The sequence below is a fragment of the Chlamydotis macqueenii genome, chromosome 14 (genome assembly GCF_036417535.1).
Source record: "Chlamydotis macqueenii isolate bChlMac1 chromosome 14, bChlMac1.mat, whole genome shotgun sequence".
In the NCBI taxonomy this organism is placed as follows: Eukaryota; Metazoa; Chordata; class Aves; order Otidiformes; family Otididae; genus Chlamydotis; species Chlamydotis macqueenii.
Genome location: NC_141569.1, coordinates 11,479,327 through 11,496,914, shown reverse-complemented (window position 1 = coordinate 11,496,914; position 17,588 = coordinate 11,479,327). Strand labels below are relative to the sequence as shown.

General features: G+C 66.0%; 1 protein-coding gene across 2 annotated transcripts; it reads left to right on the top strand.

The window, feature by feature from the left end:
- The first annotated feature begins 504 nt into the window (after positions 1-504).
- CPLX2 (complexin 2) lies at positions 505-16,342 on the top strand. 2 transcript variants are annotated; one of them, XM_086758647.1, is made up of 5 exons: positions 505-642; positions 5,214-5,312; positions 14,172-14,279; positions 14,772-14,947; positions 15,103-16,342. In XM_086758647.1, exons 3-5 carry the CDS (start codon positions 14,249-14,251, stop codon positions 15,298-15,300), a joined length of 405 nt encoding a protein of 134 aa, XP_086614773.1. In that variant the 5' UTR covers positions 505-642; positions 5,214-5,312; positions 14,172-14,248; the 3' UTR covers positions 15,301-16,342. The 2 variants fall into 2 exon arrangements, with proteins under 2 accessions (XP_086614773.1, XP_086614774.1); XM_086758648.1 differs by lacking the exons at positions 505-642; positions 5,214-5,312 and adding an exon at positions 12,068-12,095.
- The last annotated feature ends 1,246 nt before the right edge of the window (positions 16,343-17,588 follow it).

The window sequence follows — 17,588 nt, the reverse complement described above, 5'->3', positions numbered from 1 at the left end:
GCTGGCAATGAGGGGAAGTCACTGACTCGGAGGGAGAGAGGTGCTGGGCCCTGGGAGGAGGATGAATTTTGGAGGGCATTGCTGCATGGCGGGGCTGGCAGGATGGCCAAGTACTGGGGGAATTGCTAGAATTGCTGGGTACTGGGGAAATGTGGGTGGCCAAGAAGTAGGAATACTGGGAGGCATGGCCAGGTACTGGGGAGTGACTGTTACGGGCACTGGAGATGAAAGCACTGGGGCCCAGGGGCACAGCCGGGTACTGAGAGGGATGGCTGGGTACCGGGGGCAATTGCTGGGTGCTGGGGGGCATAGTCGGGTGCTGGGAGGGGGGGGGTGGTTGGGTAGCAGGGGGCCAACTGCGGGGTACCAAGAGGGGGCGGCTAGGTACCGGAGGGGGGGCAACTGCCGGGTACCGGAGGGGAATTGCCAGCTGCGGGGCCGGGGGCTGCCGCCGGGGGCTCGGGGCGGGCCGGGGGCGGGCACGGAGCCGGCCCCGCCCGGGAGGCCGTGCGGCGGAGGGGGAGCCAGCACCGGGTGCCCCCCTCCTTACCCGTACCGCTACGGCTCCCGCCTCCCTTCCGGCGGCGGCTCCTTCCCTGCGCCGGGGGCGGACGGGGCGGACCGGAGCCGCGCCGAGCCCAGGTGGGTGCGGGGCCGGGCCCGGGGCCGGGGCTGGGGGCGGGCCCGCCGTGCCGCAGAGCCCGGGGAGGGGGGGGGCGCGGACCGGGCACGGGGACGGGGACAGGGAACCGGCCCGCCGAGCCTCCCGGGGCTGCCGGCTTATGTAACGGGGCGGCGGCCGCCGGGATGCGGGATGCGGCATGAGAGATACGGGGAAGGATGCAGGATGCAGGTGCGGGATGCGGGTGGCAGGATGCAGGGCTGAGCGGCGCGGCCCCGCACTGCACAGCCCCCCCCCCCCCCCCCGCGCAGGACTGGGGAGGGGGGGGATGCCGATGGGATGGCAGGAGAAGGGCTGTCACCTCCCGGCCGGTGGTTTGCATCCCCCCCTTCAGCCCCTCCGGGCCTGGCCATCTCCTGCGGAGGGGGGGGCTCTGCAGAGCGGGGCTGTGGGTAGGGAGAGGAGGCGACCGGCTCCCCCCACCACCCCCTGCCTGCACCCGGGGAGGCTCCCTGCAGCCTCCTGCTGTGGGGAGCTCCTGGTACCCCGCCGGGCTCTTCCCACTCCTCCATCCTGCTATCCACAGCTAAGTCCAGCCACTCGTGGAGCATCCCAGCTTCGTGATCCCCTTCCATGGTCCTCAGGTCCCCAGGCTCCTCTCTCCCCACTACACCACACCTCCGGGGTCCCTCCAATGCCCCCACGCCCTTCCCCTCGCCATGTCCCCAGCACCATGGCTGCAGCACACGGGGCAGGTGGCCGCTGTGATCCAGGCCTGGCAGCGTGCAGTGGCACTGCCGCCCGCATGGCACGAGCGTGACCGGGCAGCCGCTGCCCGAGGCAGGCAGTGCAGTGAGTCAGAGCAGCAAAGCAGGGCTGGCACCTTCGCTCAGGACAGAGCTGGCAGCTCAGGGCTTCTCTGCACGAGTGGCAGCCGTTGGCCGGGTTTGGTGAGGGAACCGGAGCGATCCCAGTCAAGCCAAGGTGCTGGCTTTGGCAAAAAGAGGATGAGGAAGGAAGGGGAGGAGGTGTCCTCTCTGCCAAACCTGCCCTCGTCCCCACAAAGCCGCAGGATGCCAAGGGCTGCCAGGATGGGCTCTGGCATGGCTGGGTGAAACGGGGAGCTCAGCCCCTGGCCAGCAGCACTGCTCCGGGTGTCCGACCCTCACGGTCCTGGGGAAACTGGAGATGGCTCAGCTGAGACAAACCAGCACAGAAAAATGTCTCAAAGTCTCCCTTGGCTGTGGGTTGTTTGTTTCTTCAATTGCCTCACGTGATAACGTTAGTATTGAAATGACCCCAGCCAGGCAGAGCTATTAACACCTCGCAGCACTGGAGGATGATTGCGGTTCGCGCCTTGGCTCTTCTCTGCGTCTCTGCAGAGGCTGCTGCCAGGTGCAGCCCACCAGGCCCGGCGCTGCTTGTCGAGAGCTAAGGGGAGCCACGTCAAATTGCCCATCATGATTTTAGCACCGGAGCTGAGAGGTCCAGCAGACGTCCGTTATTGCGGAGAAACCCACTGCGGAAGAGACCATGACTGCTGGCAGCCTGGCGCAGCTCCATTCCCAGCGCTGGGCACCCGCATGCCCCCATGGCCCAGAGCTGGAGAGGTCTGGTCTGGCAGGTGGGCACGGGCACTGCAGGCTGGGCTGCCGCCTTTCCCACCGGCACCGAGCCCAAGCACTCGGGCAAAGAGCTGGGGCTGGACCCCCCTGCCCAGAGCAGGACCTTCCCAGCGGCCGGAGGATCTCTGCTCTCACCCACAGCCTTCACGTGTTCCTGGCCAGACCTCCCCATTTGTTCTTATGCCAGCATCATCCTTGAGTTTAAACGATCCTTCTCCCTCCCTGGTGTTTACTCGCCGGGTGTATTTATAGAGAGCAATCAGGCCTGCTCAGCCAGGGTAAACAAGCTGCGCTCCTGCGGGCTGCTCTCGCGTGAGCACTCTCTGCTCACTTGTCCCAGGAGCTTTTCCCTCTGCCTCTCCTGGCTCTGCAGAGCCTTCCTGGCTGTGGAGACCCAGACCATGTGCCTCATCCGGCCATGGGCTTTCCAGGCCGTGCCTCCAGGCTCCAACATCTTGCTCGATCGCCCAGTGCCGAGCCACGAGCCACTGTCCCCTTTGCCGTGACGTTCTGCACCCCAGATGCCTGCTCCTCTCCCAGCAGCCAGGCCAGCAGGTCCGTCCCTCCCCAGCTGGTGCCACCAGTTCCTGCTGTAACACTTACCAGAGGCTCAGAGGCATCGCTCATTTCAGCCAAATCCCAGAGCCCTGTGACGGAGTGACCCAGACCTGCCCCGGCCCGTGGCAAGATGAAGTCTGCAAGAGGTGTTGAGATTTTTGAGGTTCAGGGTCTGCTTTTTGAAGGCAAAGCAGGTTGGCTCAGGTACAGGACCCCAACTGGGAAATGCCTCTGGGAGCTGCCCAGCGCGGCGCGACACCCTAAACCCTTTGCACCCCTATGTGAGAGCCAGGATGGCGCACTGCCGGTACTGAGTCCGGTTTGCAGATATTTTTCCCAAGCATCGTGGCTCTGAGCCTCCTTTCCCACCCCAGTGCCCGGACACAAAGCTGATGCCAGCCCCAAGCCAGATCACGAGAGCATTTCCCTTAGGCAGGAGAATCGTGTTGAGATGTGGCCCAGAGTTTCCCAGCTCACATATCCCGCTGCTTCCCTTCCCCAGCCCACCCTCCTCTGCAGACGTTTGGACAAGCGCAGCTACGAAAGCAGGGTGCCGAGAGCCAGAGGTGCCAAAGCAGAAGAGCTGCGGACTCGCTAAATGGTCTCACCTTGGACGTTAAGTTTTCCCTGGATACTGTTTTGTGTCCAGGTCTCAGCTGAGTAGAAGCAGCCCTGCCAGCGCCTGGGGACAGTGCAGTCCCCGGAGCCGGGGGTGTCCTGGCACTGTCACCCCACTTTGCTCTTCCCTGTCCTCTGCTTTTGGCTGTGGTTGGTGTCCGGTGGCCCAGACAGACAGACTGAGCTAGTGCAGCTGTCCAGGTGAGAGCATCTTTGTGATGCTGGCAGGCTCTGCCCGTTGCAAAGGCGGGGGAAAAAAAAAAAAACAAAAAACATTTTGGCTTGGCCCAGAAGAAAAAAAAAATACCCTGCAGAGATTCGAGCAGCACCCCCCAGGACTCTCTGTATCATCTTGGGTACCTGAGCAGGCGGTCCCCACTCTTCCCACCTTCTGGGGTTTCAGCACAGAACAGCTGATTTGCACCCCAGGCCATGGCCAGCAAAGCAGGGGACTGATCCTGTCCCTGCCCAGCTGGTCTCCTCAGCGCTGAGCTGTCTGGAAACCAGCTGCCCCCAGGCACGCATCCCCGCAGCACTCCGCAGCCCGTCTGACCCCACTCCTCAGCCTTCCTGCATCCCGAAGGAGGCAGCGGTTGTCCTCAGCAAAGGTCACCTTCACGCTGCTGCTAAGCCCTTCGCAGGCTGAGCTTTCGGCACTGCGTTTCCCACGGAAGCAGTCGCAGTTCTGGGTTCTCCTCGGGGGTCCCACTGGGGACCCTCTGCCTCTTCCCCACAGCCCCCAGAGCTCGGGGTCCCCCTAGGTGAGCCTGCACCCTCCCCAAACCCAGTGCTGCAGCCAGGGGGGGCTGGCAAGTGTCTCCTGCCTCCAGGGCTGGGACGAAGCATCCCTGCTCTGTGATGCTTTTAAAAATGCAGGCTCCATCCATCCCAGCCCCTGCTGCTCCGGCGTCGCTGCTTGCCTGTGTTTCCCCTGGGTCAGATATTTATCTACAATTTGCCGAAGCCTCCCTCCTTCCCTAGGGTGGAAGAAAAGCCTTTGTTCGAAATCAGGATGAATTTGTCAGTTCCCCAGGAACCTGCTCCCCAAGTCGCAGGGCACAAGTCATGGTCATGGCACCAGCCGCACCGCAAGGACAGGCCACCCCGAAAAACTGCCATCACAGCACCCTGGTACCTGGGTCTCTGCACAGCCCCCATCCAGGGCAGCATCTCCCAGGAGCACCCCCCGGGTGTCCCCAAGCGTCACAGCAGAATTTCAAGGACATTCAGGGAAAGGACAAGATCCTCAGGCAGAAGCTTCCCGAGGTCCAGCAGAAGCGGGGAGCCCGGAGCAGGTCCAGGCTTTCTCAAATTGCAAAGTCTGAGCAAGGGCTTTTGTTTGGTGCCTTGGTTTAACTTGCCATTTTGTTCTCCAAAGAAGAAATTAATCATATGCAAGCTGAGGACAGATGAGTTAATGTGAAATTTTAAAACCCTCAAAGAGTTGAGAGCCCTCTAAATATTTAACTAAGGCATCCAAACTGCTGAGTGTCTGTGGAGATGGCCAGGAGCCCTCTGCCAGCAGCGGAGGCGATGTCCCTTACCTGGGAGAGGAGCAAAGACCCCGACGGGCTGCCACCTCCTGCAGCCTGTCACCCTCCATGCACCCCACTGGCCTCCCACCTGCGGGGAGACGCTGCGTCCTGGCAGCCGGTTGGTCCCATCCCTGGAGGCTGGGATGCTGGGGAGTGCTCTGTCCATCACCCATCAAGTGATTGGGCTTTGTCCCCCCATCTGGTACCGGGGTGCCACCATGGAGCTGATCCTCTCACTGTCGGTGTCTCCCGCAGGCCCCGCTCTCCCTGCGATGCCCAGCCGCCCCCGCGAGGTCCCCATCCTGCTGCGTTAGGTGCCGAAGCTTGTGGACGCCCGGCGCTGCACGCACCAAGGTAGGCAGCGCTGGCCCAGCCACGGTGCAGCCATGGGATGGACGGGGGTGCAAAGGTGACACCTGGGGCTGCCGCAGTGAAGCCAGTCAGGTCCCCCAGGATGGGGGGTTCCATCGTGGGCATCCTGGTGAGACCTCAGCGCGGGGCGGGAGGCATCCGGACCAGCTCAGGACCAGGCTGGGGCCGTGGGAGGAGGGAGCAGCTCAAGCTCCTGGGCAGACGCTGGGCACGGTGCTGCCTGGGAATGGTGGCAGGTGACGGTGACTGTGGAGGTGGCGCAGGGCCAGGGTTTTTTTTTTGGTTTTTTTTTTTTTTTTCCCTTTGAAAGCCCCCAGATGGGAAAGGTACGCGCCAAACCCCACTGAAAGCAGCCAAGAATGAATTTTCTGGCCAGAGCCCCAGCAGCTCTTGGAGTGGCGCCGTGCCCGTCCGGCGTCACGCCGCAGCGGAAACCCCAAGCGCAGGCAGGCTGGGGGAGGTCTCAGCTGGGGTGGGCAACAAGCCCCCCACCACAACCCAGCTGCTCCCCAGTACGGGGTTCTTACGTCTCCCAGCGCCCCGAGCCAGGGCTCATCCCGCTCCCACTGAGCCGCAGCTTGGCTGGAGCCCAAACACCCAGATGTCCCCCCCCGCACTGCCATGGTGCCCCCCACCATGCAGCCATCTGCTGCTCTCGGAGGACAGGGTGTCCCCAGCGCTGTTGCCTGGAGCTCAGGGCAGCTCAGCTCCCGAACCTCCCCTCTCATGGGATACAAGGGAATGGCAGATGCTCTCCCGGAACCAGACTGGGAGTTTGGGGAGAGCAGGACCAGCCCCGATGGCATCCCCACTCCCCTCTGCCTCCTGCTCCCCAGCCTCGGCCATGCAGGGGAGGGGGTGAAGCACCCCAGGCTCTCTGCCCTCATCTCAGGACCCCCAAAGAGCTTGCAGGGTCTTTGCAAAACCAGTAGCTGCATCAGCACCAGGCGGGACCCCAGAGGAGCAGCGCCTGGGGTCTCATTTTTGAGAGGCTTTGGCCGGAGCGAGGACACTGCTCTGCTGTGAACTGGGTGCCCAGTCTCAAGCTGGTCGTGCCCTTGTCCTTCGTGCCTTTCCCTGACTGGTGGAATGAAGGTGGGTATGACCCCCCCCAGGCTTTCTGTGAGCAGTGGGTGCCCAAATCCCGTCCCAGGGTGGAGCCAGGAGAGGACTCTTAGGCACCCGCTCCCCGTGCAGTCCCCACCACCTCCACCATCAGCGCCTGCGCAGGCCCTGGATGTCCCTGCCAGGGACCTGGCGATGGGAATTGGGATGTGCACAGGCTGGCTCCTTCCCCAAAGGCGATGGCTGGGGCGGCAGGGAGGGATGAGGCGGCAGCACGGGGGCTGGCGGGGGCTTTCGTCCACTCCCCGAGTGGTGCCTGGTGCGCTGCGCCCAGCTCCGCTCTGCACCGGCCCCTGCAGAGCTGTGCGGTGTGCGTGCCTGCCTGCCATAAATATTGATGGGGTGGACTCGGCGCCAATGTGCCTTTCTGTTCGGCAATCGGGATGTAAATGCTGTGAGCACCCGCTGTGCGGGCAGGAGGAAGCGGTGTAGGTGATAGCACCGCAGCTGAATGCACGGTGGCTTCTGTTCCCGGGAGGTGGGATCCATCCTGCATGGGCTGGGGAGATGGAAAGTGGCCCAGGGGTCATAAACCTGTTTGGGGAATCAGCCAAGACCCGCGGCAAGCCTAAATCTTCCGTCTGAGACTGCAGCGAGCCCGCTCCCTGCACAGCCGTGCCAGGATACACAGCGAGGGGCTGCAGTGCCTCTGTTTAATAATGCGTGGCACAGAGACACTGGTCGCACGCTGGGAGCCACGGGGACGAGGAATCACCACTGCAGCGCTTGGCCAGCGGGGTCCATCCCGGCATCCCCCGGCGCTCGCGGGGTAGTGGGGGGCTGCGGCGGGGCAGTGTGCTGTGGCCTTGGCAGAACTATGGGGACGCGGATGCTTCGGGGCTCTGGGTGACCCCAAGGCTGGGGCTGGGTGAGCAGAGCTCCCCGTCACAGGGCGTGGGGCAGTGGTGGCAAAGCCATGGCACTTGGTCGTTCAGCAGCTGACATCCCAGCCAGGCTGGGTGCTTCTTAGCTGGAGCCTGGAGTTGGGTCCCTGTCCCCTTGGGTGCTCTCGCTGGGAGATTCAGCCCCTTTGTCACTCCCTCTCGCACAGATGTAGGCATAGGTGGTCTTTTTGGGGAGCTCTGGAGGGCTGAGGAGCACTGGGAGCACCTCTCTCTCTCTGGTGTCTTCCTGGGGCACCACTGAGCTGGGAAGAGCTGGAAGCCATGGGCTCAGTCCCCTCATTGCCCCATCCCTCCTTCAGCCACGGCCACCCCAGCTCGTAAGCCATCCGCCGTGCGCAGGACGAGCAGGCACGGGACGAGCAGGCGCGTGCCAGGGCCCTGCAGGCACCCGTGCGCAACCAGCTCCTGCGAACAGCCCCCCCCGGGGGACGCAGGCATCCCTCATTGCGTGCGGTGCCGTGATCCAGCCCCACTGACCATCTGCCGCAGCGGCTCCCTGCCACCCACTCCCCGGCCCGTGCTGCGCCCCGCAGCACGGAGCTGGGCAGGGACAGGTTTGGGGATGCCCAGCGCACCCCTCCCACCCCAGGGGCAGGAGGAGGCAGCCGGGTCTGCGAGAGCGATGCCGACGGGGCCGTGGTAGCGATGCGGATGGTTCTGCAATATTGATGCCGACGGGGCCGTGATATTAACACAGATGGGCCCCGCGATAGTGATGTGGGAGAGCAGGAAAAGCTGCAGCGCCGGCCCGGGGCCCCTCCGGCTGCAGGGGTGCTTTGCTGGGCCCACGCAGGGCACGAGGAGGGTAGTGGGCAGGAGCATCCCCAGTCCAGCCAGCAAAGCCCAGAGCTGGGGAGACCCTGAGGGCTTGGGGCCAGCAGGGCCACCCTGTGAGGGTGACCCCACTCCAGGGGCGGATCTGGCCCGTTTTCTCTGTCGCTCTCTGGTGAGCTCAGGTGTCTCTTCGACCCACCCCGCTACCCCCCTCCCCCCGCCCCCGCCGTGGTGCTGCTCCCACGGCACAGCATCACCGTCAAGCCATGGCATGAGCCCACCTCCCTCCCCGCCAGCCCCAGGGCTCGTGGCTCTCACGCCGGCCCCACGGCGAGACCCACGTTCACACCTCACGCCTGGCACAGGGGGGATAATGGGGGAGTAGATGCTGGGGGTGCACCCACGTGTGCCGGATGGGGGCTGTGACTCGCGGCGGCCCCGGCATCCCCAGGGGCTGGACGTGGGCGACTCTGAGCACCGCACCCTGACAGCGGCGTGCCAGAGCCCCCGGGTCCCCCTCGCCTCGCCTGTCCCCGGCGACAGGGACGGGAGGGGTGGCAGGGGCTGTCCCTGCAGTCTGGGCTCGGCCGCTGCGCTGGAGGGTCCGGCTGCAGCCTGATGCTACAGGATGCCTGTCCCCGTCCCTGTCCCTGTCCCCATCGGGCGCCAGCCCCAAGGGGCCTGAGCTGCTCTTGGGAGGCTGCAGCTGCTGCGTGCTTTGTGCTGCCTCTTCCCCTTCTCCCGGCTGCTGTTTTTGTTTTGTTTAAGAGGCCGGGTTACGAATTTTAAACAGGCTCCTGAAAAACCCAATTACCTCCAGAAGACAACCTGATAAAAGCTGCCTAAGTGGCACTGTGGAAATCGCCTTGTGCAGCAGCCGAGGGAAAACCAACATAACAAAGCCTTTGGAAACGGAGTTAACCACTTTTAATCCCTCAGTGCGATGCAAAGGACCAATAATTATTTTCTGCAGAGATGGGGGGGCGGGGGATAAGTGAAATAACTGCCCTGTGCTAATGGGTGGCAGCGGGCCGGGCTGGCGGTGCTGCAGGGATGGGTGCCGGTGTTCGGGCCCCCACTTTCCTCTGCCCGGGAGCTTTGCAGGGCCCCGCAGAGGCTGTGACCTTGCAGGGTCCCCGTGCGGCTGCGGGGCCTGGGGACGATGTGGCCAGCAGGGCGGGCAGGTGCCGCTCAGGGTGTTGCTGATGGCAGATGCGGTGGGTGATGCAGCGGCAGCCGCCAGCCCCATGCCCTTTCCCCGGGCGCTGGCGGGGAGCGAAACGAGGTGCCAGGGCGCTGGCACCCACGCCAGCTCCATCCCTGCCACGCTGCCCCCGCAAGCAAGTACAGAGGCGACTTGAAGGACTTGGCAGCACTGAGAGCTTCCTCCTCCATTTGGCCACGGCACTGTCCCCACATCCGTCCCATGCCTTCCTGTCCCTTCCTGCCTCCCACGGCAGCTCCTGGCGGGTGACTCTGCCCAGGACGATGCCAGGGAACAGCTGTGCCTAAGGAGTGCCCGTGCTGGGTGCAAGCACTCTCCCAGCAGCAGGAGCATCCTCCAAACACCTGCCAGAGCCAGCTCTGCTGTGAGACTGCGGGGTCTCCTGGGCTCATCCCCATCCCGGGAGCAGGGGTGTCCGCAGGGGTGCCCGCAGGGGTGCCCGAGGCAGGAGGACAGAGGCAATGCCCTGGGCTGGTGACGAGCCCCCAGCTGCCCTTCCCATGGGAGCTGGGCTGGCAGGGCAGAGCTGGGAGCCCACCAGCCCATCAGCTGCGCTTGCGCTGCCAGCACCGGCAACCGGAGTGCCAGGGTGGTTGGCCACAGCTCACGGGAGCCTCATGCTTCCTGTGGCAGCAGGGATGGGGGATGCTTCGCCCATCTCACCCCCAGCCACCCCTCACCTCGTGTGGTGTCCCACGCTTGGGGACAACACTCCAGACCACCGAGCCCCAAGGAGGGTGAGCCCAGCTTAGCAGTTGGCACTAGCACAAGGGCTGGCTTTGCCAGCTTGGCCACTGCTCGTACTGGGAGCGTTCCCCTAGCATGCTGGGAGCTACTGGGGGAGGATGCACTTAATGAGACAAGGCATCTCCAAAGATTGAAAGACTCAAGGACCCATCCCAGGAACAAAAGGAGGCGTTTGTCAGGCGCTGAGAGACGGGCTCGTTAATTCCTCCTGGCTGTCACACTTATCTGTAATGAATTTGTGCTCCGCTGTATTATTTTTAATACAATAGGAGCGGTGCCACCCGCCCACCGCCCGGCTGCTGGGAGCGCTGACGTCAGCGCCCGGAGTGGGGCTGCCACAGGACGGATGGATGGACGGATGGGTCAAGCGTAGGCCCATCCCGCTGCCCACCTGCCTGTCCCATCAGGTCCCGGTGGGCAGAGTGGGGCTGGACACAAGGACAGGAAGCATTTGTTCCATGGAGGTGGAAAAAGGAGTTGTTGGTTGATGCCGCAGCAGAAGGAGGCTGTGGGCTTGGGGCTGGGGTGTGCCGGGGGGTGTTTTGGGGAGCAGTGAGAGGGGGTGAACGAGAGGGCCATGTCCTTGATGTGTTGCCTCTGTGCTGAGACCCATCCACAGCAGTGTGTCGGGGCAGTAGCTGGCAGCGGGTGCACACACGCGGGTCCATCAGTGCTGCGTCCCTGTAGAGGCGCTGAGCTGGCTGTTGTGGGCTGGCTTCGGTCCCCACAACTGCAGGATGGCTCCCCGCTGCTGCCCCACATCCCACGTCGCCCCCGTCCTCCCTACAGCAGCGCCCAGCAGCACTGGCAGCATCTCCGCAGCCTGCACCACTGGGCTTGTGGGGGCAGCCGCAGCCCGTCCCAGCTCCCCGCAGCCTCCCACATGCAGAGGCGGCGGGGGGGTGGGGGGGGTGTCTCTGAAACGACTCCACACCCGGACCCTCTCCAGCACTTTTCTGGGCTCTAGCCGCGAGATTCCCTGCAGGGCTGCTCCTCCAGAGCCTCCCCATTAAACACCAGTACTCCCCAAAGCCTGGCTCAGAGCACCACTAATCTGATTTGCACAGGGCTCGTCTTGTGTCTAATAACCCAGGGCTGGATTAATTAGCAGGCGCCGGCTGCCCCTCTGCGGGGTGGCAGGGCTGGCGGTGGGGCGCGCTCCCGTCCCCCGTGCCTCTCTGTGCATTGGGAGGAGGATGGGTGACGCGGAGGAGCCCTGTCCCGCAGCCGGGGGTGGGGGGGCAGGAGGGGCTGCAGGAGCCCGTCTCCCATTGGGCAGGTGCGGGGGGCAGGCGGGGTGGTGCCCCCCATTTCCTGCCCGGGGATCCCCCTGCTGAAGGGGGTCCTGAGCTCTACGGGCATCGTGGCCCTGCAGCCCCTCCCAGCATCTCTTCCCTCGCATCCCCCACCTGCCGTGGGACACCCCTGGGGGTCGGGGGGGACAGCACCAAAAATCCAAAGCTGGGGCTTCAGAGCGGGTGCTGTTGGTGGCGGGGCCGATGGGATTTATCAGGGACTTTTAATTAAGCTCCTGCAGCCCCCCTGTGCCGCTGCGGAGGGGTCGGGGTGCCGGGTGAGGGAGCAGGGGGGTGCGGGATTGGGGCGGGGGGGGGAAGTTCCCTAGTGGCTCCGGCTGATTAATGCCTCGTTTCTCCCATTAATTGCCGCGGGGGTGAATCATGAGCCCCGCGCAGGACGCGCTCCCCGCTGTGGGGGGGTCCGCAGGGGTCCCCGTCTGCATCCTGGGAAGCGATGCGGGGCTCCCTGGGGCCTCACCCCAGGCACCGGGACGTTTCCCCGGGGGGTCGTGCGGCGTTTCCAGGGGTGGGGGTCCCGCATACGGGCGGGGGAGGGCGGGGCGAGGGGGGGTCTGTCGACCCGGGCGGGCCCACGCGTGCGGCCGGGGGCGGGCAGGGGCCGGACCGCGGCGGGCAGGGGCGGGGCGGGGCGGGAGGGCGGAGCGGCGGCAGCGGCGGAGCGGCGGAGCCGGTGAGTGCCGGTGCTGAAGGGACAGCGCCGCCGCTGCGGCACCGGGCGGCCCCGGGCGGGGCCGGCGCCGCAGCCACCGGGGGGGAACAGGGAGGGGAGGGGGGGGGCGAGTCCCCGCTGCACCGCGTCCCCTCCGCGACCCCCGCCCCCCCCCCCCCCCCCGCGGCTCCTGCCCTTCCCGTGTCCCTGCGCCCCCCCCCCCCGAACCGGTGTCCCCTCCGCCCCCGGTGCGTGCTCCCCGTCCCGGGTCCCCCCCGCGTCCTCTGTGTGCTTGCCCCCCCACCCCACTCCGCGGTGCGTCCCTCCGGTTCCGCACCCCCCTGTGGTGCCGGTGTCCCCCGCATGCCCGCTGTCCCGTGTCCCCGCTGTCCCCTGCCCTCCCGGCGCCCCCCCGTGTCCCCTGCGTCGCTGCAGCCGCGGTGTCCCGGCGCCTGCAGGTGTATGTGTCCGCCCCCCGCTGTGTTCCGCTGCATCGCCCGTGTCCCTGCAGCCCCCGGTGTGTCACCCACGTATCCTGGTGTCGCTGCGCCCCCCCGACGCGGCCCCGGTGTTCTGGTGCCCCCCTGTCCCCCCGGTGTCCCCTGCATGCTCCCTGCGGCCCCGGTACGCTGGTGCCCCTCGGTGTCCCCGGTGTCCCCCGAGCCCCCCATGCAGCCCTGGGGCTCGGCGCAGTACAGCCTGGAGGAGCGCCCCCCGCCTCCCCCCCCCCCCCCCAATGCCGCGAGGTGCCCCGGTGCTGGGAGCAACAAACTGCCCTGGGTCCCGGTTCGTGGAGCCCCCCTGCAGCCCACCGCGGGGTCCCGGGGAGCGGGGTGGGGGGACCTGCGAGCCTGCAGCACCCACGGGGTGCACACGCACACGCTGCAAACTGCGCACGCAGGCTGTGCGCATAGCCTGCAGCCCCCCGCACACTCACAGGGCACACCGGGGCCATGGGCACCCCTCACACCCCCCGGTGCCTGCAATCCCCCACGAACAGAGCATGCAAACAGCCTGCAACACCCCCACACGTACACACACGCGGCACAGCCTGCAAATTTGTGTGCACACACCCCCCCACGTACAGCCTGCAAACCCACGGACCTCCACACACGGCCCCCCCCACACACACGCATTAACACAGCCTGCACCCCCCCACAGTGTGCAAACACGCACAGCACAAACACACGGCGTGCGCAAACACAGCCTGCGAACCTGTGTGCATGCGTGCGCCCGTGCAAGCCCTCGCACACACATCCGCAGAGCTTGCAGACCCCGAAATTCAGGCACGCGCACGCTCAAAGCTTGCAAACAGGCTGCAAGGGTGCACAGCATGTGGGCACACGCGGCTTGCAACCCTCCAAACTTACCGGCACACGCGTGTGCACACCCCACACGCAAACACAGCCTGCAGCCACCCACAAACACACCTCTTGACCAAACACAGCCTGCACACGCAGAGCGCACGCAAACCCAGCCGGCCACACGCACGGGCTCCGTCCTGCACACGCAGCGTCCCTGCACGCTGTCACCCATCCCCAGCACCCACAGGGATCACGCACAGTCACGTGCGGCTGCCTGCAGCCCCCAAACACTGTCACAACCTGCCAACTGCCCCTTCTCCACCCCTCTGCAGAGCACACGCGTTGCAATAGACGGATACATGCGTGTCCGTCTGCAGCTGCATTGCGCTGGCGTCCCCGTGCAGACCCTCTCCCTCCTCAAAGCATGGGTGTGCAGTGGGTGGTGGGTCCCCACACCGCCAGCCCCCAGGAAGCACGCAGGGCTCCCGAGCTCCTGCTGTCCTGCCAAGGGCAGCGCTGGGGTGGGAAGTGCCGCCGGGGTCCTTGCCTTGGTCCCTCCATAGGTCCCCAAGGCCAGCGGGGATGTGCGGAGGGTGCTGAGGGATGGGTGACAGAGGGGAGGGTGCAGATCTGCCTACCCTCTGCCTGCAAACCCCAAAACCTCCTCTTCGGAGGCATTCAGGGCTGGAGATGCAGAGGGCGCGTCCTGCAGCCCCAGGTACCTGTCCTTGTGCCTGAGCGGTGGGGACCCTGGGCACGGCGTCCCCAATCATGTCCCTCTCTGTCTGCGCAGGTGGCCCTGGTCAGCGAGCCCGGACAGCAGTGGATGAGCGCTGGGCGCTGGCCTAGCCACACACACGCACCGGCACCATGGACTTCGTCATGAAGCAAGCGCTGGGCGGTGAGTGGGTGCCATCCCCCTTCGAGGTCCCAATTCTGGGAGCGATGCCAGCCCAGCACCCCGGGGAGCACGGTGGGAGGGACACGGTGGGGGGACGGAGCCATGGGGAGAGCCACCGGTGGCTGGGAGCTGCTGCCGGAGCCCTCCAAGGCTCTCGTTCCCAGCGCCAGTAGCGCCTAGTTGGGGAAATCCCGGCTCTCCTGCCGCTAAGTGGGATTCCCTGGCAGGTCCCCTGGGTGCCAGCGCCGAAGGAGCTGCTAGCGTCTCCCCCGGCTGACGCCAAACTAGGGCAGCACAGCCGGCCCGCGGCACTCCGCATCCCCACAGCCTCCGGAGCCTGGCTGCAGCCGGCTGTGGCGTGGGTGGCCCTGGGGACATCTTGGGTTGTCCTTGCTGGAGGCTCTGTGTCCTCCCTGCCTCTGCAGGGGCTTTAGTAGCCAGTGCCAGGTCGCGGCACCCTTGGGGACCAGCTGATGGTCTTGTGCTCCGCAGGGGCCACCAAGGACATGGGGAAGATGCTGGGGGGTGAGGAGGAGAAGGACCCAGACGCGCAGAAGAAGGAGGAGGAGAGGCAGGAGGCCCTGCGCCAGCAGGAGGAGGAACGGAAAGCCAAGCATGCCCGCATGGAAGCCGAGCGGGAGAAAGTCCGGCAGCAGATCCGTGACAAGGTGGGCACACGTCTCCCCTGCGCCCACCTCTGCCCACAGCACCCGGGGTGGGGCTGGGACAGGGAGGAGGGTGGCCTGAAGCAGTGGTGATGGGCACGGAGCACAGCGTGGGCAGCGCCTGCTGCCTGCCCCGCTGAGGGCCGGTGTCCTCGCAGTACGGGCTGAAGAAGAAGGAGGAGAAGGAGGCAGAGGAGAAAGCCGCGCTGGAGCAGCCGTGTGAGGGCAGCCTGACGCGCCCCAAGAAGGCGATCCCGGCGGGCTGTGGCGACGAGGAGGAAGAAGAGGAGGAGAGCATCCTGGACACCGTCCTCAAGTACCTGCCCGGCCCGCTGCAGGATATGTTCAAGAAGTAACAGCACCGCCAACCCTGCCATGGGGTGCTGGGGCACGGGCGCCCTTTCCCCTCCGACCCCTCCATCAGTTCCCTTGGCCCCGGGGGGGTCCCCGCACCCCCTCCTGCCCTTTCCCCCGACCAGACCAAAACCCCGCCCCGTCCTGTCTAGGCAGGGCCCCCCCACCACGCCGTGCCAAAGGGGAGCGGCTCTGGCTGGACAGGGCGAACCGGGACCAAATGCACTGATGTAACCTCGCGGCAGGCTGGGGGCACCCCAGGCCCTTCCGGAACCCCCCGGGATGGCTCCCCGTGCCCCCTGCCCTGCCCCTCCTGCCCTCCCAGGGGACCTCGGCAGGCCTCTGCTCGCCTGCCCTCGTCCCCAGCACTGCCATCCCCCTGCCCCGTCCCGCCCTGGGCCAAGCCCAAAGCACAAAGCCAGGCGCCCTGCCCGCAGCTCCCCCAACCCCGGTCCCCGGGCATGGGGTGGGGGGGTCCTCCAGGGCTGCCCGATGTGCCCCAGCATCGGGGGGGTTGGAGGGGACCCCCCGTCCCCGCATCTCTGGCCCCATAGTTAAAGCCATATCAGTTAGACTGCAATACTTCAGCACCGGGAGGAGCGGGCGCCGCGCTCCGCCGACCGTGTACAAAGGCGCGTGTGGGCAGGGACCCCCCCCTGCCTCGTCCCCCCCAACCCCGTCCCCGCTGTCCCCACAGCTCGCTCGTCCGTGTCTCGGCCCCGCTGGCCCCCGTTCTCGCATTAGTGTCTCTGTGCCAGGGTGCGCCCCGTCGCTCCATGCGTCCTCGTGTTTGCTGCTCACGCTCCCACCCGAGTCCCCCTTGTCCCCGGGGTCACCCGCGGCACTGAAGCCGAGAGCCCCCCCCGCCGCCCTGCCGGGGCCCCCGCTCTGCCCCCTGCAATAAAGCCAGCGCGGGGCTGAGGGCTGCCAGGCCAGTCCCAGACTGGCAGTGCCCAGCTGCCCCCAACCTGACACTGGACACAGGGGTCCCCCGGGCCTGGGCAGGGATCCCTGGGCAAACGCCCCAGGCATGTCCCAGGAGCCGCTGCTTGCACCCCAACGTGGGGACGCGGTGGAACGCCCTCACCCCGGCCCGTCCTTTGCCGCACCGTGCTCCCCCTTCCCCGTGCTTCCTCCGCCACAGCCCCCTGCTGCTCACCAGGGTTCTCCCCAGGAGGCGGTGGACGGCTCGGGGCCCTGCAGACATGCTGTGACCATCCTGCTCGAACTAGTCTTTGACAAACTAATAAAATAAAGAGATTTGTACATTGCTCCAGCCTCTTCTCAACCATTGCTTCCCTAAGGTCCCACAACAGCTCCTTCATCCCTCCGTCCCCATCAGGGCAGACACCTGGCAGCTCATCACACTGTGGGAGGTCTGATGGGGCAGCACCCAAGCCAGGCCACAGATGAAGGGAGAGGCCACATGCAGCTCCCAAAGCCCTGCTCAGTCCAGCTGCGCCCCCACACCCCCACGTCCACCCTGCAGGCACCCTCTCTGGGGTTGGGGACAAGGTAAAAGGGATGGTTACCGGTGGGCCCCTGTCCCACAGACATGGCAGGGGGGCTTCTGCCCCTTCCCCCAACTCTGGGACTCCCCTCACAGAATGACTGGAGATACCTCTGGGGTACAAGGGGTGTTTCTGGTGGGTCACAGCCTTCTGGCCCCCAAAAAAAAGAGGCAGGAGGCTACGGGCAGGCCCTGGGCAATGGGGCACCTCGTGCCCCTCAGCGAGGCAGGGCCCCTGGTAGCGCCCAGGCCTGGCACAGCCCTGGAGGCCTCCGCAGGGAGCCAGCCTCAGCTTTGACTGATTTGCCATCATTTACCAGCAAAGAGCTCAGCTGTTACCCAGGCGGCATCAGCAGAGCAGTCACCCGGAAAAGCCTCTGTCAGAAGAAAATATTAGGGTAGGAAATGATAGAGATCGCGCAGGCAAGGTCTCCATCGCAGGCGCGCTGTGCCCACACCTTCCCTGCGACCCAGCGCGCCGGAGCGGGGGGGAAGAGAGCCCCACGGCTCTCCGTGGGGAGCGGGGATGGGGGAGGCACTACTCGTCACCCCTGGCAGGGGCACAGTGAAGGGCTCTGCCCGGAGCCGTGGCGTGGAACGGGTAGCGTCTTCTGCTGGGGCCACGGCCCTGCTCCACCCGTGCGAGGCGCTGGCAGGCGGGAGCAGGGCTGGGGGCCCGGGACAGGGCCCCGCGGCTGTGCCCGTCCTCTGCGCAGCGTCCCCGGTGTCACCGGTCCCCTGCGTGGGGGCGCAGCGCCCCCTGGTGGGGTGACAGCGCAG

What these genes read in the sequence shown, in the direction of transcription:
- CPLX2 (XM_086758647.1), top strand. Translation starts at nt 14,249, where the DNA reads ATGGACTTCGTCATGAAGCAAGCGCTGGGCG. An exon ending in CATGAAGCAAGCGCTGGGCG is followed by an intron (nt 14,280 to 14,771) that starts GTGAGTGGGTGC and finishes TGTGCTCCGCAG; the next exon opens with GGGCCACCAAGGACATGGGG. An exon ending in GGCAGCAGATCCGTGACAAG is followed by an intron (nt 14,948 to 15,102) that starts GTGGGCACACGT and finishes GTGTCCTCGCAG; the next exon opens with TACGGGCTGAAGAAGAAGGA.